The sequence below is a fragment of the Gobius niger genome (genome assembly GCF_951799975.1).
Source record: "Gobius niger genome assembly, chromosome: 6".
Classification (NCBI taxonomy): domain Eukaryota; kingdom Metazoa; phylum Chordata; class Actinopteri; order Gobiiformes; family Gobiidae; genus Gobius; species Gobius niger.
Window position 1 is genome coordinate 24,695,543 of NC_136857.1, and position 27,991 is coordinate 24,723,533.

Sequence of the window (27,991 nt, forward strand, 5' to 3'; positions counted from 1 at the left end):
AATACCATAAATTAGATAGGAACAGGGACCAAAATGAACCCAAGCGAAAGGAAAAAAAGTGCCCTTTTAACCGTGGCACACACGCCACATTGTCTCATACTGTCGTTTTTCCGTCAGGTCTATACATCGTTGTTTGGCATTAGGAGATGTTATGCATGTGATTGCTGCATTCAGGCAACCCTCGGAAAATTCCAAATACTTTTGATTGCTTGTTAACACATTAAAAGGAAATTGGAATATATAATGTTGAACGACGTAACAAGCAATGATGTGTTTTAGTGCTGCACCATTTTAGACAAAGTATCTCATTGCAACCTTTCTTTTTTTTTTTTTTTAAAGAGAACATTTATGAACATTTCTCCAGCAATTCACAGACTTTCCGGGGGTAACCTGAATGTGCTTCGTGTCTATATTGACAGTGTGGGAATGCATTTATAAGGGAGTTAGAGATGGGAGGATTTGGCTTGAGATCCAGGCTGCTTCCCTGAGTTAGATTCAACTCAACTATCCTGACAACAAAAAAGCCCAGTATTTACGTATACTAGCGTATACTGTAGTAACAATAGCAGTAGCTGTGCATTTGTGCTTTTAAATTTGGCGTTTCAACACAGATGTGTCTGTCTAGTAAGAACAAGAAATCATAACTCGTAAAAAAAAAACAACCCTGGATATTTGTTTTTAAAAACATTCTTCTGTTCGAGACTTCAAAAAATAAGTAACTTTGTATTTGTACACCATGTCAACGCATTTTGCAGATTTAAAGATATTTACTTCAGAAAACGTACACAATATTTTAACATCTACAAGAACAAATCTACGTATGTTAAAGTTAGCACCAGTTTACAACTTATTTCGACGTTTGTTATGGTTCTATACAAACAATAGCTTATTAAAAAAATCCATCTTGGCAGTTGTATTAAGCCTGGATACGCTAACCTAAAGAAATATGTACAAAAGTGGGTTAAAAACGATAACAACGGCTAGTTTAAGGTTAAAAAACAAAGAGAGGAGGGACAAAATTGTGGATATGTTTGAATATATCTAGTTGAGGTAGCCTTTGGACCTCGGCTTTTAAAAAAATACATCACCCGAGCCTTAGAAAAACACAAATGGATGTTTGATATAAAGTGCAAGACGTTGAATTAAAAAAAAAAGTGGCAGTAGTGGTGCCACGCTGCTGGTAAGGCTAATCATCTGAGGAGCTAAAGAAAGGGGCTAGAATAGGGCCAGGCAAATGTCTATTCTCAAAAAGAGGCAAAACTTACCGCTAACGAGATAAAAGGTTCCCTCAAATAAAAAGGACACACTTCCCTCTCTATGAGGTTTCCCATTTTGGAAATACACTTCCGTTGATATTCTATTTACAGGTTATTGCCCAGCCCTAGTCTCGCTCAAACAGTTGAACAGATACGTAATCGTTTGACCTCAAGTTTGGATTTGCCTATAGCATACTCAGATGCATAGTAAACATAGTTGACGATTCATTTTTGCAGCTGCTGTACTTTATATATATCAGTTTGGAGAAATGAAAGCCTACAGACTAATTAGGTTAATAAGTGTATTGTTTGTGTTTCATAGAGGGCTAATTGTTAAGCTTGGTCAGCCTTTATAGTTTTTGATTGATTTGATTTACTTATGGACAGAGTAAACAGACAAAGGCGCTCTGTGCACGGAAGGTTTTTGGCTAACTTCCTGTTGGTCAGTGTAGGGTAAAGACTACTTCCTGGCAGCATTTTAACAAGCCACAAATAAAATAAATCTTAAATAAATGTGAGGGCAGGTGAGTTAGTCAGATAGTGGTGTCATTTGAACATTTGTTAACGTCAAATCAAAGCTAGCCTTTAGCTTCGATGCTAAAACAGCAAGTCTCCTCAAGAAGGAGACTTGTAAGTTATTATCAGCTGCTTGTTTTCTGTCACACACTGTTTATTTAAATATTTATTTCAACAAGACTTCGCTAACCCTCCATAAGAATAAAACACAGTCGTTACCCCAGGAAGTTAGCATCATGTTGCTAACATTTCGAGCACAGAGCATATTGTCCTAATATCCAAGAGTAACAACCAATTATAGCTGGGTTTCAGTGACATGCCTTTGTTTTGTAATGCGGATGTCAGTGTGAGGACTTCTTACCGTTCAAAAGATAGAATATGGCAACTGTCCTTAACTTTCATCACAGTGAAACCCATCTATAGGGGAATTGTAATACACACCCCTTGCCTTATTGGAGCTAAAGTCTTTACTTACTGTACAAAACATTACAAAATTATAACAAATACAGGGTGATATTGTTATAAAAGCACGAAACGTGTGCACGCAAATAAGAATGACTAACCAAACTAGCAATTACTGTTTCCCCTATGTTAAGTACTTTGAATGTATTGCTACATTGTACTGCCAGTTATAACGTGCCTTTTTGGGGCAGTAAAACAAAACAAAATTAGCCTTTCACCTACCACCTACCCATCATAAAATGTTACAATTGAAGATATAAAAACATCCCAGTAATATTCCCAATAAACTTAAAGACAGTTTGGATAAGACCCTCTTGCAGTGAATAGGCCCAACTTTGAGAGAAGAGATGCAAAGAGGGGAGCGTCAGGGGAGCAGCCTTCAGATCTGTGTTTTTGTCAACGGGTCACTTCATTTTCACAATCAAATTTGACAATTTACGGTTGATATGTCGCTAAAAGGAACGTCTATGTACTTTTACATGGATTCCGAGGGATAGTCGGGTGTTTGCTGTAAGGCGGGGCAAGGCGTTTTTTGTCCTTTCGCTGCAGTGGGTGATTGTGAGTAGAGATTTGAGAAGCGGTGCATTAAGCTAAAGCATGTTGCGCTACAATGAGAAGCTTCAGTCAGGGAATGCTGTATATGATCTTAGAAAAGGGCCGCAACGTAATAAAATGAAAATAATGAGAGTGTACTTCCAAACCCTACTGTAGTGAATACATCTCGCCCACCTTCCGCTGCGCCACCTCGACTATCCCTCTTAAGATATTTAAATATGTACTTGAAGGGTCATTTCATTCTCTCCCTTTGCGGCCCTCACTCAGTCAATAGCTTGATCTCATTGGCCAGGAGCGTGTTGATGTTGTAGGCAGGGTCGTCGGCCAGGTCGGGCAGGGTGGGGGCGGTGGCCTGGAGGGGCGAGGACTGTGCCGGTTCGGCCGACTCCGGGTCGCTCTCGCTGGACGTGGAGCCCACGCTCATGTTGCACACCGCCTCCGGCAGAGAGGACTGCGGCACGGGGCAGCACACCTCGGGCTCGCTGCTGGTCTCGCTGGTGCTGGACACCACGGAGAGCAGCGACATCTTCCTGGTCAGCCGGTTGGGCAGCATGGACAGGGCGAAGTCGGCCACGGTCCCGGCCACGTCCATGCCGCAGGCCTGGTCGAATGCGATGAAGCCCACGTTGGCGTTGGCCTCGCACACCACGAAGGAGCCGTCGTTCAGCTGCAGCAGGTCGATGCCGCACACGTCCATGCCCAGGATGTTAGACACCTCGATGGCCAGCTGCTTGCCCTGCTCGCTCAGAGGGCACATCATGCCCACTCCGCCTGGGGAGACAAGGAAATCAATAAATGAATGCATTGTTACAAAGCCTGTTAAAGTCATTAAATGAATTATATTAAGAGCAGTGTTTGTGGATTTCCAAGCATTTAACCCCTTCATAAATCCAAACATCCCTCGAATATCAGAATTCACTTCATTCAAAACATCATGGAATGTATCTACAAATGAAAAATATATAATGGTAGACTATTTATTAATTTAAAGCTCAAAAAATACACAACATTCATTTAAAAATCAATATATGTGTTTTATGTGCAGACAACCAGGTTTTACAACTAGCCATATTTCTTCAACCTAAGAACTAAACATGAAAACCTGGTAGAAGATGCACTTCATTAAGATCCTAAATCAGTCTGTAAGGTCCATGTTCATCCTGGCAGGATAAGCCAACGGTTCATCTTAACTTGCATAAAGAGGAAGGGCTGACAAAGCTATCAATCATCATTAACCCTCTTCTTCAAAAGCATTCTGTTTGTTCTGGTGCTTTGTTGTGCCTGGATTTCTACAGTAAATTACCCCACAAAAATCAATGACTCACTATTTGCAAAGCAGCACTGGGAGGAAGAAGGATGCCAAATTACAATTGATTCTGCACTGATCCACTTGTATTTTGTTGCTTGTTTTCATTTCCACATGGCACGTTACATAAATGCAGAATAATCCAATGGCCGTGTCCTAAATCTGTCAGAGAGAGTTACGGCCGGAATTACAAAAACAAAAAGTGCCTCAGCATCGTCCTTCTGAACTGGGTCGCTGTGTCAGTGGACATCCTCAGATCTGGCAACGCTCCCCGGATCCCTGACTTTGAAACGAACGTCCTCACAACCTGCGCTCCCTGGACTCAGTGGACGGCTCCAAAAAGAATCTTAAGACTTTATCTGTTTTGATTATACTTAGTGTATTTTTCATATGTTGTGTCTGTGAAAAAGCGCTGTACAAATAAAGTTCACTTACTTCCTTGCTTAATTTTGCTACTTTCACCATCTGCGTGTGAATTTCTACAACTGTTCTCAGCTATCTACGGCCCTTCCCGGTGCGTTCGTACCCAGAGAACAGTTGCTCTGCATGCGTCCGTCGGTGGAGCAGCGCAGCATGGAGCCGATGACGCGTCCTCCCACCAGCACCACGCGGACGTCCCGGCCGTGCGACTCCTTCACGTACTCCTGGAACAGGTATGGGGTTTCGTGGCGGATCAGGTGACACAGGTCCGTCAGGTGGTGCTTGTCTCGTGCCAGGAATACCGCTTTGCCTGGACAGAAATGGGAGAAGGTGTGAAGTGGTTTGGCAAATTCGATGCCAACATACTGTGGTTATTGCGAGCAATGTGGTTGAATGGCTTTTCTCTACTGTGCAGCATGCTACAATTTGGATGGGAAAATGTCAAATGGATGGCAGGGGCCAGTAACTTTATGGGCAAAAGACACAGACGGCATCTTTGGAATTGCCCATTTATGGTCATGTTCAAAGCATTAAGCAGGGGAAAACCATTACTTACTAACTGCTGCTGAATCATGAATATATATTTTTGTAATAAATAAAGATACAGAGACATGGAGAGGAGCAAAGTGGTTCTACAGCCCATAAATACAAAACAATACGGCCAATGCTAACCAGGAAGCTACGTTAGCTTAATGCTAGTACATATGCTAGCATTAGCAACAAGTGCCGTTTTTTGCTTCTAGTGAACAATTTGCTGTGCTGGTGTGTGATGAATCTGTTTACAGTCCGCCAAAAACGGCTAAAAAGAGTGAAAAATTGTGATACCAAGGAGAGGTTTTCTTCCCCCTCAGCTAGGCCACGCCCCCTTGTATGACGCGTTGCCGTCTGCTGCTCTCTCTTCGCTAATTTTGAAAGAAATGTCCAAACATACAATCCACATATGTCGAAGAATATCCTTGCCTGATAGTAATTGTGTCCAAAGACAAGGATTGTTCCTGATTTTATGGCAAAACGAAAAAAATACCTAATAATCAATGTGAATAATGGGCACGTGAGCCTGCCAATACGATGGTGATTCATTAGACAGTAAGCTGTAAAAGGCAAGTGGAAACCTAGCTCCAGGCGACGCTCCTGCTGCTGCACGTTATATTTCGGAGCCACAGAGAGCAGCCACATGTGAAATGAGTAAATAAATCCCGGCGATGGACGACTGTGAGGAGGAGTTTTGGAGTTGAAGGTGCCCTCAAACAACTTGCACCAGAGCAATTCAAATACATTTTAATGGACCAGATTTTTCAGAGGTCACTGGACGGTCATTTGGTGAGCCCCCCACCGCCATATTGCATTACCATCATTGCTCAAGTAAAATTAAACATTAACATATATTCATGCTATTTAAACCCCTTTTGAAACCACAGAATAATACTAATACTTTCACTTGTTACTTCAGCTCTATCTAACAGCTTTTCCAGCTCTACTTTATTATTTTGAAGGCCTGATGCTAAGCACATACCAGATCTGAAGCGCATGACTACTTAATATGCCATGTCATAACGATGTTACCTCAAGAAAATCACATTTAATCCCGACACTAATGATTTTTCAGTTATCGGTAAGAAGTTTTGTTACCACTTTGAAGCCTTCATTTAGTCTTCAGAGTGGATGACCATTTTAGAGAGAATCGAGCAGCGGGACTTACAAGAAAAAAAAGGTATCGAAAAGACCCTACATTATTTTAAGTTGCCAAACATAAAATGGCGATGCTAAGGCACTCAAAGTCGTTGAAAACCCTGAATAAAGCATGAGCTTAGGCATTTCGCCGTCTCCTTTTTACATAACCCTGTGCTGAGTCGACGGGGCTGTTTGTTGGCTGCAGTGTTGCTGCTGCTGACCAAGCCATGTGCCACTGTGTGTTCCTCCTCACGTCCGACCGGGACACGCCCGCTTTCTCACACACGCTCGAATATGTCAGTTTTAATTAGCACTGGGGCTGCGTGTCCGGAGTGAGACGTGGGCACTTCAGTAACCATGTGATGTGCGGATCTGAGCAGCAGGGAACACGGCGTAACAATATACAGTCACAACAAAGACGAGGTCCATGTGCTCCTTCATTGGAAGCGGACATTCTTAATTATTTCATTTTGTAGATTGTTTTGAACTCTTCATTCGCTAATTTGGTTGCTAATGCTGAATTGCTGATATGATTTCCTGCAGAGGGTTGCCTAAGCATTTTTAAGAAGATACGAGGAAAGAAGATGCATTTTTTTTTTATAGAGGTCAACCGATATATTGGCCCGATATTTGGGGATTTTAGTATATCGGGGAAACGCCGATATCTCCAGGACCGAAAGTGATAAGAGCCTTCCTGTTCTTTTTGCATCGGAAAAGGGGTCAGGGCTTTAAAACAACTCCCTAGACCTCAGTGGAAAAGAGAAACATCGCCATGAAAATTGGTTAGCTACAAGTTTGTTAAATACTGTATGTTTCACTAAACCATGCTGTATTAAACCATGCTGTATTAGCTGCTTTTGAAGCACAGAACCTGGAGAATTCAATTGCTGTGTTAGTTTTAACCTCCGCAATTGTATTTTCATCGCTGCGCAAAATGCCACGGCTAGCAACAGCATACTAATGCTAACGGAAACTAATCAAAGCTGGGACAGAAACTATGATTGAATCACAGTAAAGTAATAATATAAAATTGGTCACTGCTGGAATGGCCAAGTATTATTGTTTTTACAGGATTATAGACCAGATATTTGGAAAAATCGTTCAAAAATATCAGCCTCATCCTTAGAAAACCCATATCGGTCGACCTCTGATATTCAATAACTAACCTGAATATGGCAATAACTATATGATATTTTAATCTTTATCTTATTTTATGCAATATGGCTTTGATCTGTGAACAGAAAGAGCACATCTAAAAGGCCCTGGTGTTCCCGTCCCCTGCCTTTAGGGCTTGTTTGTAAACGTGTATGACCCCCGTCTAAAGTTTCCTTCCTCTCCCAGACACCGCTGACCTCTGTATCACTCACAGTAGGGACTGAGTGAACAATAGTCCCGGGCCTGTCCCACCAGCGCAGGCATTGTTACGCAGACAAACGGTCGGTCCCAACTCTAACTTGACCCCCATTCAGGCGTCTGGAGGGTCTGTTTACCTCCTCTACGCTCAGTGACCCCCTGACCTCTGGCCAAAGTCCAGCCCGGCTCTTTTCTCATGCACAAAAATAAAAGCCCTTCTCCGCTCAGGATGAATGAGTGTTAGAGACTGAACTGGATAAACAATGCAGCGTCATATTTTCCATAACTGACTTAAGCTTGACCCTTGCTGTTGCGATATATATAATACCCAAAGACAGGGATTGTTTAATATCTGTTTTGTATCTCTCCAGACCTTTCCAAGTAGCTGTTTGCATTTCTACAGAAGCTTGATAAGTCCTATCTGATTACTGTCTTGGTCTTACAGTATCAAATAGCATTTATTTGAACATGCTGAGCCCCATCTGCAAACATTTAGAAACACTATATTCATTCTGTTTCTTTGTGTTGTAATATCATCTTGGTTAACCTCTGAGCGCATTTTCTCCAGCTCAGCTTTACCCAAATGTAAAAGCCTCTTGACTGGAGAGCTTATGTACAGACTATAGGCCAGTGTCGCGCCTCATTTGAAAGCTAAGACCTGCCAAATTTATTATAACGTTTTGTTGCAATGTCACCGCGTTTTTGTCACATTTTGAAGCGTTTTGACGTGTTTTTGTCTCTTTTTTGTGTTTTTTGTTCCCTTTGTGTTGCATTTTTATCGTGATTATGGCACTTTTTACAATAAGGTTTTAGATTTGGGTGAAGCAAAGCTGGAGATAATGTGCTGGCTTGAGGTGGGGGTTAAGAGGTTAATACAAACTGTCCTTGATACACTTAGTCCAAGAGTTACTGAAATATTCCTAGAGCAAAAGTAACTTTCAGCTATTTTAATTTAGTCAGTCACAAAATACATGATAATTTAAAAATACGCAAAGCTTCAGTTTTGGTCATAAATTTCCTATTTTAGTTCCATTTTATCCTTTAGTTTAAGTCTTTTTTTTTTTCCTTCTCAGATCAGCCCCGAGTGCAAATCTGTAATCCCGACTCAGAAATGATCAGTCACTGTGTGGCCGGGGCGCGACCAAGCAGCACAAAGCCTTACTCGTGTTTCTAATTGGGCTAATAAATGAATGCCTGAGTGAGTTAAGCGGTCATTAGTTTCTTATGAGGGGATTTTGCAATGAGCTTCTCCTCACCTCTGTGTCCGCGAGCGTTCTTCACCACCACCGGGTATCCCAGCGGCTCGGCCTCGTCAATCATCTTCCGGAAGTTGTCGTGACCTCCTGAAAAACAAACAAACAAGAAATTCATAATAATTATCCAAAAATGCGCGTTGTGATTCATTATTAGTTGGACCTGAATGCTTTTTAGTGTCATTTAGGGCTCCATAATATATCACCAAAGCATTGCAGCTGATCTCCATGGTAACGCAGGACAGGAAGCGCAATACAAGATAACAAACAGCTTTCCATGGACTTAAACTTTGCAGAAACTGACCAATATCCATAATTCAACCAAATCCAGCAGAAATTCCACACACTGAAAGTTTCAAACATTTACTCTGCATCTTTCAGTCACCAGAAAACCTTTTTGTATTGCATAATGTTAGAGCTGCAAGCTAATAACAGTTGCTAATTATTTGTTAGCATTTTAGGCAACACATTTTATAATATATCGCTATTTTTATGCTTTAAGATGTCGCTGCATTTTGAGCTGTACCCAGTGGTTGTAGTAATTCCTGTTGCTTCTTCTGTGACAGTAAAAAAAGGGGAAAAGTCAAGGTAGATGAACAGTTAGTAACTTTGTGATTTCACGTTCAGCTTGGCATTATTTGCATTATCCAATATGGCGGCAAGTGGCAAAAAATTAACATTCAAATTGGCCGGCTGATATATCAGGCCGATATTTCCCTTTTTTTTTTTTTTGCATTGAGATAAGTCGGGGCTTTAAAATGAGTCCTCCCGACAACTTCCTAGGCCTCAGGCGAACAGAGAAACCCTGTGATGAAAATTGGTTAGCTACAAGTTTGTTAAATACAAGTTTATCCAACTAAACCTCAGGGAATATGGACATACATGTCATTTTGAAGCTCAGAACCTGGAGAATTCAATTGATGAGTTAGCAATTGTATTTTAGGTCGCCGCGCAAAATGTCGCAGCTAGCAACAGCATGCTAATGCTAATTAATGGCAGATATTCAAGGCTGGGACAGAAACTATGATAATAAAATAAAATTGGCCACTGCTTTTTACAGGATTATAGACCAGACATGTGGAAATATTGGCCGTGTATAATGTGTATTTTCTCACATTGTGCAGCAAGTACTTTTTGTGATTTGTGAACGCATTTTTTTTTAAGTAAAAAGTTCCCATTCAGTCAGACGTTATTGATCCAATTTTTCGACCAAGGCAGCCGATATCCGCGCAGCAGCTGAGTGAGCAATGATTTATGGGAAGAGAAAGGAAAAGGGTAAACAAGGCCAAAGCTAAACCACACATATGGCAACAAAAAACACAAAGATATATATAAAAAAAAGACTACTAAACCAGGACTCTGTATCTCTTACCCTTCACCTGAGAAACCCCGGTCCAGTTGCTATGGATACAGATAGCGGCACGTTTTGGTTCGGGGGGTGGGAAGATTTGTTCCGATCCCTGATATTTGAGCCAAACCGTGAGCAAGGCGACATTAATAAGGAGCAGCTGACTGACTGTGGTAGCAACAGCTGTGCACTCTTTTTTTCTGCATTGGATCAGGCACAGGCATGAAAATGTGTGAAAAATGTTGAAAAATGCAGCGCTAATGGCGGTCTTCCCTTCACTCCCGCCATCCACGCTTCCTGGTTCTGCCACTTCATCGTAGGTTTTCCACATGGGTGAGGGATATGGTTTAAAAAGGAGACTGCGATCTTAAAATACAGCATTTCCATAACCTGAAAGTCATGTGGCACGTTAGATTTGTCCAACTTACAGCAGAGTGGATTTTAGCTAAAAACTATGGCGACGTGATACGTGTACTGCTGCTTCTGGTGGTATGCTCGTCTGCCAGTTCATGTGTTTATGTTTTATCAAAAAATAAGACATTTAACTACTAAAATCATTTTTAATCTGTTCAAGTATGCAGGCAAATTCCTAAAGTATTGCATATTTTTATAAGGAGACACTTGCAAGTGGCCACTGAAGGTCAAAAAGCCAAACCTCAAATTCCTTCGGGGCGTACAGATGTGGCCATGATATTTCAACATGAGGTTCTGTCGCCGGATCATATTTAGTGGTTATGAAACATGCTTGTAGAGGTCGAACTACAGATTACAGGTTCACAAGGAATCCTTATGGACAGCTTTTCCTGTTATATCACCCTAAACAATGACCAATTGCAACTAATAAAATGGTGGTTTTGAGTCAATCGAGTAACTGTCCTCCGCGTTGCGCTCTTGACGTGAGAATGCCATCTTTTATCGAGAGAAATCCAAGGCAACGGGAGGCAGCGTGTTACGTAAGCTCACTGTGTGACCCAGTGCACAGAGCCGCGGCAGGAATGTAGGCCAAACATCCTCCCCCTCCTCCTCCTCCTCCTCCTCTTCCTCCTGTGCTTTCATCTGAACAGCTACAGACGAGGACTGAACAAGGACTGGACCAGGACTAAAATCAGAGACTCAACCAGGAGGAGGAAATAATGGGCTAAGCTAGGTCTGAGTCTCTGTTAGACCATGACTAACCCAGCTGTAAACTTGAATTGAATCAGAAATAAACCAGCTTAAAAACATCAAAGCTGAGAATCATAGTAAGGATAAATGCGGCTTTGATTAAGGCAAAATCTACTACTTGATTATAAACCATGCATTTCATACCGTATGAGTAGGTATCGGGCAGGGGTACCCCGTGTCCTGCCAGCTCTTGGAAAGTCCAGAACTTGTTGACACAGTTGAGAATGGCCTGTGGTCTGTTGATGAGCCGACAGCCCATCTTCTCCAGGTGTCTGAGGACCGTGATGTCGCTGTCCGACTGCACCCAGGGCGTGGGCACCCTCACCATGACCACCTGAGGGTACGAGGTCACCAGCTCCTGGTCCACACGCAGCCCTGCCACACAGGAGAGAGGAGAGAAGGTCAGGGATGGGTACTGGGGAGGGTACAGTTTTCCCAATGAGAGTCATTTTGTTAATACTGAGGGAAAAATATAAGAAGGCATGTGAAAAGAAGCTACGCCTCAGAGTACATGACTAATTATGTCAATTAAAACCCATGTGCTACGTCACTACTCTCCCTGACTGTGACAAAACTCTGCTTCCACTCTAAGGGCTAAGTGAAGGCATCACAGAGCTAACATTAATCCTTTCGAAGCAGGGAAGGATCAATGAATAGGTTTAGGTACATCTTGTTAAGACAACAATCCCTTGAACATTTGTCCTCTATTGGATCAACCCAAGTTTAAATTTCAATCTGCGATGACTTGTTCCATTTGACCAAATACTGAACTGAACTTTTGACAGTGGTGTGCCTTCTCATGTGCCGCGCTCCCTCACACTGGATCCCTGTGCGTGCACAGTAGGACGTTGTCATCTAAGCTTCTTTTGGCTCTTTCTTTCATTCACATGAACACAGAGTTAGCTTTTTATCACAACACAGGGACTAACGGTACCAGGCTGAAATACAGCACCCAAACAATACAAAATACGACATTCGGGGGAAAAAAAGTCAACTGTTCAAATGAATTAGGTCTCAACTACTCTCAACTACGAGAATCCTGCTCAAAGCAAATAATTTAGCCCTGAAGTTTGGTGTCATTCCAGGCCACAGATAGAATTTAATGAATTTAATTTAATTTTTTGATTGGGACACTCATGAGACTCATGAACGTAAACAGGCCACGCTGGATTGTCGCCATCAGCTGATTTCCATCCATTGTTGTGCAGTTCATCTCACAAACAGATTAGACGAGGCCGGGCATTCACAAAGTGGTATGGCTGTAGCACGTCGCTCAAATGCTAAAGTCAAGAGACATTCACGTTCTTTTTTATTTCTTTAAAGTGCATATGACACATTACACACAATTTCTGCTAAAACATAGTTAACACAATTATAGTTAAGATTTAGCTAAAAATTGTAACCCAGCTTTCTTTAATTCGACCTTTTTTTGTGACGCGTATAGCTTGTATCTATGTCACTCACTAACTTAAAAAAAATCAAATAAAAACTTTTCTGCCCAACATTTCTTGCTGCTTTACCAAAATAAAATGATTATTACTTACAACAGATGTTATCCGTCTAAATAAGCCATATTTTCAAAAGCATTAAAATCTGTCATATGTATTTTAAGCTGCTTAAGCGTAAGCTGTTTTATAAGGACAAACCAGGAGTTTCTCAGATCAGTTACTCCGTTGTTTTCATTCTGTCACATTATCTTCGTGTTGTCCTTTTGTATCATTTACCTTGACATGCTCCGGCGGTCATCTGCCGTCTCCCGCAGGCGTCACATGATCATAGATACGCCGCATTTTATCAGCTGTTGACGGGAGATGACCGTCAAAGCGTGTCAAGTCCTGATATAGTCAATCATACCCATGGGAGCATCCAGCAATAAGACTATAGGTTCCACACTGTACGTCTTTGTAAAAAAAAAAAACAAGAGCTTATCCAAGTCCAAAAACCAGGGCTAAACCTTATTGACACATTACTGTTTTAATTCCGTTTGCCAAGCCTTTCCAACTCTTCATAATCGCAGCGTTCAGCTCATCCTCAGCTCCTGCAGTATTTGTATCAGATGTTGCAGATACAATGGTGCGTTTTGTTGGGATGTGTGGCAGTGTGACAGCGCCAGAGCCATGGGGTGCACATATCTCCACTCCGATCACACTCAGATGAAGCAGAACACGCCTGCAGTCAAAAGAGGCGCACACGGCAAAACGCCACAAGAAAACGCTTTTGGTGAAGAACCCGGAAAGTACGAAACTTTTTTTTGGTGCAGCTAAATCTTTTTACCCATTTACTTCAAACAATTCAATGACCAGTGTAGCATAAAAAAGAAAGATGAAGACAAAGCTTATGTTATCCCCACCAAAATATAAATCTATCATGTTGAGTCAAACTGATATAAAAATCCTGCATGGTCTTTATCTCCCCTGCTTTGTCTGGGATTTTGAGTTTGTCGCTTGGTGTTGTTTATCACAGATGGCCGACGCCGTGGACCCTGCCAAGGATTTAGAGGCTCCTCGTTGGGCAGAGCAGCGTTACTGTGTTCAAGAAAGAGGGACGATATGAGAGATACGAGACAGAGAGTGCAGGAACAGTGCAGAAGTGACGCGACGTGGCTAAAGTCATGGCATAGTGGCTTTGTAGCTCAAGGCCTTGGTTTTATTTAATCTTGGCTAAGTCCCGCTGCAGGCCTGTGTTTAGTCCGTAAGTTTTATACTTATGGTCTTGTGAATAAACGCTCCAGGGCCCGCAGTCTTCTGACGTCTCTGAGGGCGGCATAAAAGTTTGAGCGCATCCATCATCTTACAACCTGCACTCGCACACAACAGAGGCTGCACTCTGCTCCCAGCGAAGGACACGAGGCCGAAGAAGGAGAACTCATTCATTATAGACTCATCGTTCATCAATTCATCTGGAATGCCGACACACGAGGCCAAGGGTCAAGTATACAGCGCATTTACAAGCAGTACTGACCCAAAGTGCTTTGCATGTCAATTAGAAATAGCACGCAGAAACATAGTAAATGAAGCTATAAAATGTAGGTAAACCTGCAGCTTGATCAAAATGTCTCGCTCAGCAGAGGAGGCAGCTCGGACTTTCCAGAGGGAGAGAGAATTCCAGAGTTTAGGGCCAGAAACAGCAAAGGCTCGGTCACCTCTAGTTTTTAGTCTGGATCTTGGGCAGTCTTAAAGCAACTGTGGTCAGAATGCCTCAGCACTCTGCCCCGGAGTTTGCAAAGTCAGCTTCAAAGTGCCAGATCGGGAAGAGCATGCTGAACTAACTCTAGTCTGTGGATGAAAAAAAACAAATTACAATAGCCCTGTTGAAACTACTTTTTCAGATTGGATGGGCAGCAAATCGGCCTTCACCTTCCCCAAAAGTGTCAGCTGGAAAAAGCTTCTTTCCCAAGACTCTTTGCAAATGGACAACAGTAAAAATATAGATGGCAACTCACCAGGGAAAAGTTCAAGTTGACCAAAAACTACAATTTCTGTTTTCATTTATAAAGTGACAGTCGTTCACATTGTCTAGACATTTGAACGCCATCAGCTAAGCAGTGAAATGATATGAGTAATAATGAATTCGATATGTCAACACAATTGAGGTACTAAGAAACGACGAGGAACTGCCCGTGTCTATCTCCTCCATCTGTGGACTCCACTGTTTGGATGTGGGTCAGTGTGGACACCTCCACCAGGGCGGAAGGTCAGAAAACCCTCCGCACCCGTCTGTATCAGTAGGAGTCTAATGCAACACAAATATTCATACTCCAGCCACAGATCCCAGAGACCTTCTCTGTTCGGGGCCATGCTCCAGGGTTGGACAGTGCGCTGATTGTTGTGCTCAGCTTGGAGCAGTTACAATGGGAAGAGACAGACTATTTAGAGCCCTGGGAAGAAAGCATGAATAAAGGGCGTTTATTTGATTCAGGACAATGAGATTTTGTCAGATGTTGGAGCTAAATACTGGAACTGTTCAGTCCTAGTGCTTTACTAGAACTTCTACCTAGGCTGGGTATCTTTAAAAGGTAAAAATACAAAAAGAAAATTGAAAAATGTGGGTTGTGAGACAGAGCTAATTAAATTGACTTGGTTATCCCAACTCAAACAAATGAGTTGGAATTAATGTGTTATCCCAACTCAAACAAATGAGTAGGGATAAAAAAAACAAAAAACTGTTATTACAAACGGTTTGAGTCTGGCTTGTCCGTCCTGTGCTCTGGAATTTGAGTACTGAGTCCAGGTGTCCAGCTGCAGGAGTCTCAAATCTAAACCAGAAATGACAAGAATGTGACGCATGCCGCCATGACCTCACAAAGCATGCTGGGGGATTTGGTCGACCAGTGCTTGAATTGTTTACCTGGTCAGTACAACTTGTTTAGACCTGTTTCCCTCGTGACTAAAACTAAAGCTGCCAATTTGATAGAGCCGTGATTTTTAACTAGTTTCAAGCTTTGAACCTCAGAAAACCACTCAACTTTTCCTTTGTATGGAGAAGTTTTTTTACTACATGTGGGTAGAAAGAAATGATTGTTAACTGGTAGAAAAAATAGCAATACTTTTATGAACACTACTATTGCTAATTACATTTTCCAACTTCATATTGTGAAGATGTAATTTAGTTGAACAATTTGACAGCATTGTAATAATATACAATGTTTATAGATACAGACGGCATCTCTGGAATCGCCCATATATGGTCATTTTTGAAAACAGTTGAGGGGGAAAACAATTTTGAAAAAATGTATATTTTCTCTAATTATTCAAAAACTACTGTAACAAATGCTGAAATATGAACATAGTTTCTACTAAATAATGATACAAAGACATGGGGAGGAGCAAAGTGGTTCAACAGCCCATAAATACATGAATAACGGAGAATGCTAACTTGATGCTACATGTTAGCATCGGGCTAATGCTAACGGTTAGCTAGCGCTTGCTACAACTGCCGTTTTTTCACTTCTACTGAACAATCTGTTTACACATGACTTTATTTATGTGATAAATAAGTTGATATTCCACCAGAAAATGGCTAAAAAGAGCGGAAAATTGTATTTCTCTAAAGATTCTATTTTCCCCCTCGGCGAAGCCACGCCCCCTTCTATGACGAGATGCCGTCTGTATCTATATGTTTTCCTTCCTTCAAAGCTATAAAACGCCTGGTTTAATGATGCAAATATGTCCATCTATTTCACTTCTCTTTTGCATGTTGTATTACCTATAACCATTATTGAAATAGCCACTCGTTTGCTGTCCACGACATTCCACCGCTCTCCCCACTGCCTCATGATTATGGTCTCTCTGTGGCAGTCACTTCTTGTCCATAATTACATGCTCGCACCAGGGTGATCAGCTGTACACAACTGTCTGTGCCAGTCATGCACGCATCAAGCCCCGCAACCGGAGTGAACTGGTTTGGGAGACGCCGGATAATATTTGTACCAGAACAGAAGCTCACGTCACATGCTCACTAAATGTTGCATAAAATGAGAGACTACTTTTGATAATACTGCTACAGCTGACTGCCCCCACAGCTGCATCAGTACATCTGCTACAATAATACTTTTGCTACTACTCGTACTTTTAATGTGTTACTCTATATTGCTAACTCAGTGGTTTCAACATAATGTGTTCAGTTTTAGTCAGGATTTTTCTAATTTAGTTTGCTGCTCTGTTGTTACTGTTTTACCTACAACCACTGAGACAAATGCAGCATTACTAAACTAATATATTTTTACCCCCCATAATCATTATTTTTCACAATACTGTCTAAACTCGCTCAAGGCAAAATACACATCTACATGATCTAATATTGGCAAAATCCAGAAATATAACATAATAAAACCCAGCTTTAACTGATATGTGTGTGTGTATGCGTCACTATGCGTGTGTGTGTGTGTGTGTGTGTGTGTGTGTGTGTGTGTGTGTGTGTGTGTTGTTAATTAGGCCCAGAGTCTGATGTAATGACAGTGAGGTGCAGTATTCATCAGACTGGGGTAAGGACGAGCCCGCAGGAGCCCTGTAAAACTCACACATCATCTTCACACCAGTAATTGATTCAAAGAGTCAAAATAAAGTTCTAGTATTATCAAAGAGAGCCGGCTGTACTGGGCATTAAACTGTTTAGCTCTGTATAGGGATATCCAACTCTAATGTTATATGTTTTTGTTGTCCAGAACACAATGAAAGAACATCGACAATCAACAAATCAAAATCATCTTTAAATTTCTATCTTCAGAAAGTCTGTTTAACCACTGCAGCTGGATCAGCAATGGGGTTAAGACTTTGCAAGGACAGACGAAACAGCATCACAAACACAACAAGGCTTGTCCTGCTGCAAAAAAAAAAGCACGAACATCTGCTTCCACTTTTGGTTAGAGTGAACAAATCACTCGTTTAGTCCCCGATCAGAAAATTAAAGCCAGAAAGCTGACATAACAGGAAGCAAAACAGCGTGAGCTTCACCTGGTTACAGCGACAAGCACCCACAGCCGACAATTAACCTAAAGGTCAGGTTTTCATGATATGCTGATAGTTTGGGACAATGCTGGTCTGAACGTATCAATAGTTCTACAGCTTTACAGCAAGGAGGTGGCAACTGTGTTAAAAAAAAAGTTTACAGTGTATTTTGTGAAACATAAATGGCAAGAGGAGTAATTCGTATTCTTAGTGTAGAACTGTGACTCATCGTGGATCTTATGTACAGTAATAAAAAGTACTTCTCACTACAAAAAGTGAATATCAAGCATTGGCTTAAATGACCTGAATTGAGGAAATGTTTCTTGTTTTGAGCGGTTTTCACTCATTCAGACACTTTTCCTGATCGGACCAAGTTTACTTTGCTTGTTTGAGGACATTTCAGACCAGTTCTAGGGTAAATCTCGCTTGAAATAAGAAAGTAAAATTGCCAATGAGATAAGACCAATTTTCTTACCCCATTGGCAAAGAAAATGACCTGAAATAAGGACGAAATGTATCGAAACGAGTCAGAAACATCTCAGAACAAGTGAAATAATCTCAGACAAATGCCCAAGAACTTCTTAACTAGTCAAAACAACTAAAATTTGGATTATTAGGCTCAAATTGAGATGTTTATACTGATCTAGTTAAATACTTTTTGCAGTGTTAGCTATACTATCCAACTTCTGTATTCGCTACTCGCTCACATTGCCAACCAATTGTCTCATTAGCAAAGGGCTATAAACAAGCCAAGTGTTAATCTGCCATGTCAAGAGTTCAGATCCCGAGGAAGTCCAGGATTACGTCCAGACTGGGCCGGACTGGACTAAGCCATGCTCCAGTTATGTGTCTTTTTAGATCACGCTGTCTAGACAGGTTCCCGCATTGGCCTGTAACACGTAACGTCTCAGGGCATCGCTAGTAAAATCAGGTAAACACATTGTGCTAGATAGATCAGGTGCGTTAGCTTCAGGGCTAATCGCTAGCCTAGCTTCTAGGTCATCTAATCAAACACAAGCAGCTAGCAAACAGTGAAGCCAAGCTAACACTATGTGCCAATACTCAATTATGTACTTTACAGGATGACATACCCACTTTACAACTGGAAAAATGTAAATTAGCAAGCACTTGAAAGACTCTGTGCTTGGAATGTTGTAGCTAACTTCCTGCTACGTTCATAACTGTTTTTTCATTTTCGACATAATTATTAAGTTTGATTATTTTTGTGTAAATTAGTTCAGACTAGATCAGCCTTTAGCTTGGAAATGGCAAAGAGTGATGTCGGTATTGAAAGGCTTCCTTTGAGAAGTTTCAGATAACTCCAAAGTCCTTTAGTGTTAAATTCTAACAGTGAGCTTAAACTTGCTATCATTATCCACATTTTTGGTCGTGGTGAAAGATATGTCGGGAGAAATTGGAAATATATCTTGTCACAATTATGACATTTGCGGATTGTCCTTTTTGGATATTTCTTATTCATATGCAACGCAGGAATACTGGCTCCTGCCCCATCATGTTCTCTATGAAAACACTATTATTATTACTACACTATTATCCATGATAAAATGTCTTTAGCTGTTTGGTTACCCTGATGTTGTAGCTCACATGTGCAGGCCTAACATCCTAACCACGACAGTAGAAGTGTCTACAAATATCAGGTGCTAATTAGCCTGACGAACATCTCATCTGACAGCACCGCCTCATTTTGTACAGCCTTCACAAATTCCTCTTTCCTCTGTCTGACGAAGCCTCCCGCTGTTACCAACAACAGAATCACAAAACACATCCACAACAGTAATAGTTACAGTGTTAATCTCGTTCACTATCATCGTTTTTAATGGAACACCTCTGCGGACTTGCTTTAAATTAAAATGATTAAAGCCACACTGCAGAACATTGAAGGATGTATCTTGCTATGTCAAAAGAGCATCTATACTGACACTTAAAGAAACGTTTAGCAATGAAGCATTTGCCTACAAAACCTGTTTAATCATGGGTATCATCGAAACGCCTTTAGCTATCTGAGCCTGTTCCTACAAGTGCATCACCTCATAAGATAAACAAAAAACAAAAACTTGACTGAATGTGACTTAGCACTTAGCTCAGAGGCCACTTTTACACTAATTTGTATTTTAAGTAAAATCTCTGTACTTTCAATGATTTCTAACTAGGCTTTGATCTCACCTTCATGTGGTCGATGGTTTGACAACAGCTGAAAACATCTGGATCGTTCATAATTTGTGATATTTGGCGGCTAAAGCTAATGCATTTGTTCGGATCGATCACCGCTTGCCTTTTTTATTTCTATGTGTTTGGCTACCTGTATTTGAAGCAATGGAGACGAGCTGGAAACAGTGTTAATTTCGTCGACTAAAATATTTAGTCTTAATTTGAGTCAAAGTGATATTTTTGACGACTAAAACTGGACTAAACTAAATTAAAAGTTTCTCATGAGACTAAAACTATGACTAAAATGTCCAGATATTTTAGTCGACTAAAATAAGACTAAATAAAAATGAAAAGGAGAGACTAAAATCATCCAAACTTCTACTGACCGTCTGAAAGAGCCTCAGATCATATAAATTCACTGCCAAATGAACAGCTCTGAGCTTTATTCATGTGCAAGCAGCTCCATGAAGTCGAGGACCACAATTAAATATGATTATAATGAATATTATAAATATAAGTCGACAAATAAGTCTTAATTTTAGTCGACTAAAACTAGACTAAAATTTAAAAGGTTTTTTTTGACTAAATCTTGACTAAAATTAAATTACATTTTAGTCAAAAGACTAAGACTAAAACTAAACTAAAACATGTTGTCAAAATTAACACTGGCTGGAAATGCAAACCTGCTCAAAGTAAAGAAAACTAAACACCCCTAAGGAAACAAATGGGAGTGTTGCTTTAATGAAAGCTATAAATCTCCAGATATTTTCATCAACAGAAAAGAACTAAACAGAAATGAACAGAAGCGACTGAGAACAAGATCCATGTTCCAAGTGCGACATTTTGAAACTAATGAAACACATTTATAAACATCTTATCACAATACTTGTTAGAAGTCCAAAAAGAAAATATGTATCTAAATATGTGTTTGTTGTGCAACCTGACTAAGGCCACCATATAAAAAAATGCTTGAATCACATATCATTTCTCCCCAACTTCTCCCCACCCTATTCTAAGTAAAGTCATGAATCGCATATCATTTCTCCCCAACTTCTCCCCACCCTATTCTAGGTAAAGTCATGAATCACATATCATTTACTAACTCTACACATCTCTATTAGACTACGTATCATTGCACCGTAATGTAGCCTGATGTCAACAGAGCTCGCTTGGAGAAGCATGTGTGCTTTTCATGGAGTGGTTGATTTGAATGGAAAATGCGGTGGTGTCCAATGAGAGGAAGGCGATCCTCGGTTTGCACTGACACTAGTTCAGTTCTGTGAAGGCGTGTGTTATTGTTTCCAAGTTGCTGGAGTCTGTTTTTATTAGTTAAGTCATTGACACGACAGCTGTAATAACGTTCTAGCAGTGTATTTTAGTCAAAGCAAGGTATTAACTAAAGCAGATGGCATACTTTTAAATACTTCATGTTCAAACGGTAGCTGTCTGGATGGCTACATGTTTTATATAGATAACTTTATAACTATTTTTTTTAACTAATGTATTACTATGGTAGTGTACTATTCTCACTGGCCTTAACTTAATTTTCAGCCATGTAAAGTAGTTGTTACTGAATACAATCTATAGCAAAGGAATAGCCAATAAATGGGAAAAAACAGAATCAGTTTGAAGCACACACTGCAAAAAGTATTTAACTAGATCAGTATAAACATCTCAATTTGAGCATAATAATCCACATTTTAGTTGTTTTGACTAGTTAAGAAGTTCTTGGGCATTTGTCCTGGATTATTTCACTTGTTCTGAGATGTTTCTGACTCGTTTCGATACATTTCGTCCTTATTTCAGGTCATTTTCTTTGCCAATGGGGTAAGAAAATTGGTCTTGTCTCATTGGCGACTTTACTTTCTTATTTCAAGCGAGATTTACCCTAGAACAGGTCTGAAATGTCCTCAAACAAGCAAAGGAAACTTGGTCCGATCAGGAAAAGTGTCTAAATGTGTGAAAACCGCTCAAAACAAGATACATTTCCTCAATTCATGTCATTTAAGCCAATGCTTGATATTTACTTTTTTGTAGTGTACAGTGATGCCTAAACCTATTAAAACATTAAAAGTTGAACATTTAATCTCAGAGATGAAGCACACAAGGTCATTACGGTGAAAGGGCTGAAAAAGTGAATGAATAGTCAAAACACCGAACTCATAAATACTTCTCAGAACGAGGAGTCAACACAAGCACTTGGGGCTACTCATCCCACACTCCATCTTTAACTAACCTCTTGTCATTACTCGTGTATTACAAGTTACCTAGGGCTGCAACTAACGATTATTTTGGTAATCGATTAATCGACCGATTATTTTTACGATTAATCGATTAATCACTCGGCTGAGAATGGTGTATGAAAATTGTATTTTTTCATTTATTTTTAATCACATAAAGCTAAAGTGGCATCTCTTGAGGACATGTTGATGGAGTAAATTTAAACTGTGTTTTTGTAGTGCCAGTTCTGCTTTATTAATTGGATGAGACACAGACAGATATCTACGAAATTTTCAATGTACAAAACTCTACAGACCCTAACTTGAAAAACAAAGTAGGTTTCCATCAAAAATAAAAAATGTTCATGTAATTTTTGCTCTTTTTAAGTCTGTGTTTACTAGAAAACGATTAATCGATTACTAAAATAGTTGACAACTATTTCAATAATCGATTAGTTGTTTCAGCCCTAAAGTTACCATATTGTCACTAGCCATTATTAACAGCTCAACACAACACAAATGTTCATTATATGGATGTTCACACCCACACTGAACATGTTTCACACGAGCATTGCACTCCTTTAAACTGTACTGTATCCGTCATATTAAATCACGATCAACTGTTTCCGTCCCCGGCGCGTAGAATAAAGCGCTAGATCGCATTACCCAAAGCAACGAGGACGGATGAGATATTTGTAATCGTAAAATGTAATTGAGCATCATCGTGCTCTCTCTCTCTCTCTCTTTCTCCTGTGTATCTCTGCGCGGAGGCAGCGTGGTTGGAAAAGTGGGTTAGGCGGTCACGGATCTGGGCTAAACTACACGGCTGCCTTTGCTAGCAGGCAGCCGCGGACGGCTAGCTCACTGCGTACTAGCCCCCCAAACAATGACCACTAGCTTTTAGCATCCGATGGCGCCATTTGGTCTTTAACTGCGTGTTTAAAGCACAGACGCTAGAGATGGTGAGGAAAGGCATTGTTCTGCTGAGGCGCTTACCCAGTTGTCCCTCGCAGATGGTTAGCACGATCTGATCCATGAGGAGATAGCGGAATTCCACATCTTCGTCCGCGCATCGCTCCTTCAGTGCGCGCAGGATCTGAACTTGTGGATACTCCTGGGCAATGCGCCGGTCCGTCACGAACCAAATCCTGGAGCACATCTCTGTAGGATACTTGTCGGGGTCGGAAATGTGTTAAAAATGGAAGGGCGGCGCGTTAGAGGCGAGCGCGTGGCACGGTGGCGCGGTGATGGTGAGGTGGCTGGCGGACACAATGGAGAGCTTCGCGGCAAAGCGGTGCGCGCAGGCTGCGGCGAAAATGCGACCGGGGTCAACCGCTTGTCGAGCCCTAAGGTGAAAAAGACTCTGTATCACCTCTGCTTCCCTTCATTTGTAGCCATTTACTCCACCCAGACCGCGCCACTTCGACCAAACGGAGCGGGGGAAATGTCAGTTGAGTCTATTTCGGCTCCAAAAAAAAAAGAAAAAGAAAAAGCTTCAGGGTGTCTTCACCCGCGGCAGCCAACAAAGCGCAGGTCTGGCCGCCTCGTATCCTCCTCCCGCCGCCTTGAAACTCCTCGTAAGTTCCGTCGTTGAATGAGCGGATGTGCGGTGATGCGAAACCCCCAACCGATGTCAGCGAACACAAAAACAAACTAAAGCTTAACCACCGAGTGCTCCGTTTGGCTGCTGTCCACGAGGTATTGGTGCTGAAAAGTGCACGCTGTTTTTGTAGGCAGCACGCACGCACGCGCTCCGGTTACAACTCCAGATTCCTCCTCTGACCGTGCACGCGGCTAACGGAAAGGCTCGGTGAGGATGTTCGGGATGACGACCAATCAGCGCAGGCTATGAGGGGTCGCCGTCCAATCAGAGCTCAGCGAGGCCCCCCTGCGTTGTGTAGTGGTCTCGCGCTCTGATAGGATGGGCCACATTAACCAATCATAAAGCTCTGAAAAAGTGAGAGGGCGGGTGGTGGTTATAGCAACCAATGGAGGCAGAGCCGCCGCTGTCACTACCCGATCTGTCGTGCATGCTACTTTTCTCCAACACCATCAGCAACACTTCATTATGTCGAAATATAACATCAGTTTTACACAGCATGTGAATAAATAAACCCACTGGGGGGAAGTGAACATTTGGACCATGTAGATGAAAAAAGTAGACGTAGCACGCAAGGATCCGCCTCGCATTTGTGATTTCTTGTTGCGTTCTGTGCTGTGGTTAACCGGCTCACGCATGCGCAGACTTCCGTTTGAAACAAATCTGGCACAGCTCCTGAAGGCGCAGATTGACGGCCATAACGAGCAATGAAAACGTCCAGCAGGCGCGAAGGGGCGGAACCAAAGCCGTAACAACTAATCGAAAGGCGTTCAGCAATGAGTGGGCGGAGCTCGCGCAGGGCGCTGTGTGGGAGAAGAATCGGTGCGTGCCGTCTGCTGCAGCGCTGTGCACGAGTCCACGCACTTCTGCCGAACCGGTTCAGACCAGACAGCGCGAGGTTTGGCTATGGCAGAGCACATGCAGAGCACCGCCACCAACGGCACTGTCTGTCTTTTGTGCACGAGTAGCAGGAAATGAAAGATAGTGTTTGCATATCCAGCACAGAGCCTCTCGTTTCACTACTTGTAATTGAGCCTTTTCTTTTTTTGTCTTTTAACTTGTGCGCCTGCTTTGTGCTCTGGTAGATAAGAAAACCCCATCATGTGATTGTTACAGTGACCTACTTTCCCCCATCCCTCAGATATTGAACGGAAGACGCCCTCAGCCAGCGTGACATTTACCGCAGCAGCAGTTAATGTACTCTCACATACAACTGCACTTATGCTGCATCATCGCTTAAATTATGATTGCACCCACACAGGAAAATCGCTCGCCATAGTTTTAGCACATGAAGCTGAGGTAACCGGTTCAAAGAGAGAGATGAGTGGATCACCACTACTGTAAACATAGGTCACATCCATGATAAATGACTTAAAATCTGACATGATGCCAATTGATTATTTTTTTCATCAGTACAATAACATACGGGCTACATTGAAAAGTTTGCCACTGGAAGCTGAAAAATAATTTCAGTTCAAACATGGTTCAAAAACGTGCTATTGAAGAAAAGAGAGACATGTTGGGCACTATTTCAAAAGGCTAAAGAGTGAATCCTTGGAAAGGCTTCAGTAAAGTAGGGTGAAGGTGACATCTAGTGGTGGCTTGACAGACTACATCTCCAGTGTGTCTTTCATAATGAGTAAACAACAAGAATCTATTGCCGAAATTTCTTCTCTTCTCTGGAGCTACACCGTCAATCTTCCAGTTGGCCTTTCTGAGCTTGGCGAAGTCAGCCTCCAAAAGGCCAACCACTGACATATTTAGAAGCAAGGGAAATGAAGTGTGATCAAGGAGTTAGTATTAGAGTATTAGCACTAACTTTTGGACTAGTAGTACTAGGAGTAGGGCCGGGAAAAATTAAAAAAAACTGATCGACAACGCAATCTTATCTTCACAAAATGGTGGTGGAGTGGAAAGCATTTGTTTTTGTTTGAATCAAGGTTTAGTAAAAAAAAAACCTCTATCTTATTATGTTCATGAATTATAGTAAAGACTATAAATGAACCTATAGGTTGCTTTCACGTTTTAGATGTGATGATGTCATAATGTCTGGTGGAGGGCAGGGGCCAATACAACTCTATAGGAGGAATAGAGGTTTTTTTTTAAGGAATCTCCAAAACGAAAAATGTCAAATGTTTTTCCTGATCTGTATTTGACAGTGATTGGATTCACAAACCCGCCACATTATTTTTATGGCTGAAAGTCCTTTCTACTGACCAACATCACACTCATGTTTTTGAATACTGTCTTATATAAGCTGACAGAGGAGGCAATGAACTTTGAGACAGTTTTTGCTTCGTGTGGAATTGCTAACTAATGACAGAGATATTAACCAAAAACTAAAAAAAACTAATAAATCTGTAATTCGGCAGTTACCACAGTTACCATCATGTAATGTTATGTCGACCTCCACCTCATTTTAAGCTATAAGCTCTTTAGAGCGTTGTGATGTCACGTGAACACAACCTGTTGGTTTATAATATAAATCTTCTACAAAATAACAATTGATCAATATGAAGAAAAAACTTATATCCCAGCCCTAGTGGCAAAGGTCTTGACCAACTGATTCAACAACTGCACTTCTGTCCAAATCTGAATTTATTATGCTGTAGCCTAGGCCAGCCATCCACTCATGCTTTTATTTGATCTGCTCAAAAGCAGAACATCTACATGTCTTTGTAAAGAATAGGAAAAGTGTGTATTCTCGGTGGCCAGGCAATACTCTACAACCACACAACAGCATTTTAACAACTTACAATAAAAACAATTAAGAAGTTAAAAAGTTAGTCACATGTTTTGCCTTTTCCCATAAAATATGCTCAAAAACATTCAACCATTGTGACCTTAACTTGGCAAGAGCCAGATTGATATGACAGTGCCAATAACATTGGTAAACAACACTGCGAGTATTCAGCTTGCAGGCAAAGTTATAGTGGCCACAGTTGATTCTCACAGCCATCAGTTTAGACATTTCTCACAGTATAAGACTGTATGTTGCGGAAACAGGTATAGCCTTGCATCATATTCTCAAAATAAAATATATGAATATTTCAAAATAAATATATGAATAATAAACCTCATTTTTATTATCTGCTTGTACTATTTTGCTTTGTGAGTTGCGGTAATAATCTACCTTGTCCGTTAGGGGGCACTGTTTCTATATATTTAATTCTAGCCTTCAGTTCTTTCGTTGGATCTCGGCAGGTTTAAACACTCTTCCTAATCAGTCTCTCTCTCTCTCTCTCTCTCTCTCCCTCTCCCTCTCCCTCTCTCTCTCTCTCTCTCTCTCTATATATATATATATATATATAAATATATATAAAAAAATAAAATAAAATAAAAACTCTTCCTCACCCTCCGCGGGCGGTCTCTCTTTTTCCTCCTGCTCGGGTCCTCTACCAGAGGCCTGGGAGCTTGAGGGTTCTGCGCAGTATCTTTGCTGTTCCTAGAACTGCACTTTTCTGGACCGAGATGTCTGATGTATTTCCTGGGATCTGCTGTAGCCACTCCTCCAGTTTGGGGGTCACTGCCCCGAGTGCCCCAACGACCACGGGCACCACTGATGCCTTCACCCTCCAGTTCTTCTCCAGCTCTTCTCTGAGCCCCTGGTCTTTCTCCGGTTTATTGTGTTCCTTTTTCCTGATGTTGCAATCACTCGGTATTGCCATGTCAACCACAATGGCTTTCCTCTGCTCTTTGTCCACCACCACATTCTATAAATACTGTATATACGGACCCTCAATAATAGCTATTATTCACAACCACTAAAGAGCACATGTTCCATTCAAACAGAAAATATGCCTCCTATAAGATCAGGCGACTCACAGGAATGGTGGCAGTCCAAAAGCAGATTGAAAACCACTATCTAGATCTAAATAACTAGAAATTAACCTTTCAAGGATTTGTCTTGCTAATATATTGTATTGGCTGCCTTGGCAGATGGCCATAACAGTGGTCAGGTGGTCAGGGTGTTCGTTCATTGATCCAAGCTCTGACTGCTGCAGACTCATGTGCCGGTCTGAATCTCTGAGTGAGTAGTTGGTGGTTATCAGAGGGAATGATGGCACAGATTGGCAGCCTCACTGCAGTCAGTCTACCCCACGGCAGCTGTGGCTACAAAGATTGCTTACTACCACTGACTATAAAGTGCAATACAAGTGCAAGGCATTAAATTAGTGTACAATTGTTAACTGATGGTTCTTTAGGATGGTGATACTTCTACTTCTCTTTTGCCTCCAGTTGCATCCTTTCTG

The 27,991-nt window shown here is 41.4% G+C and overlaps 1 protein-coding gene across 1 annotated transcript; it reads right to left on the reverse strand.

Moving 5' to 3' along the window:
• Positions 1-1,882: 1,882 nt before the first annotated feature.
• On the reverse strand, positions 1,883-23,330 carry rimkla (ribosomal modification protein rimK-like family member A). Its single transcript, XM_079558061.1, has 5 exons — positions 23,135-23,330; positions 11,449-11,679; positions 8,796-8,882; positions 4,622-4,825; positions 1,883-3,560 (listed from the first exon to the last, which is right to left on the reverse strand). Exons 1-5 carry the CDS (start codon positions 23,295-23,297, stop codon positions 3,049-3,051), a joined length of 1,197 nt encoding a protein of 398 aa, XP_079414187.1. The 5' UTR covers positions 23,298-23,330; the 3' UTR covers positions 1,883-3,048.
• Between the last annotated feature and the right edge of the window lie 4,661 nt (positions 23,331-27,991).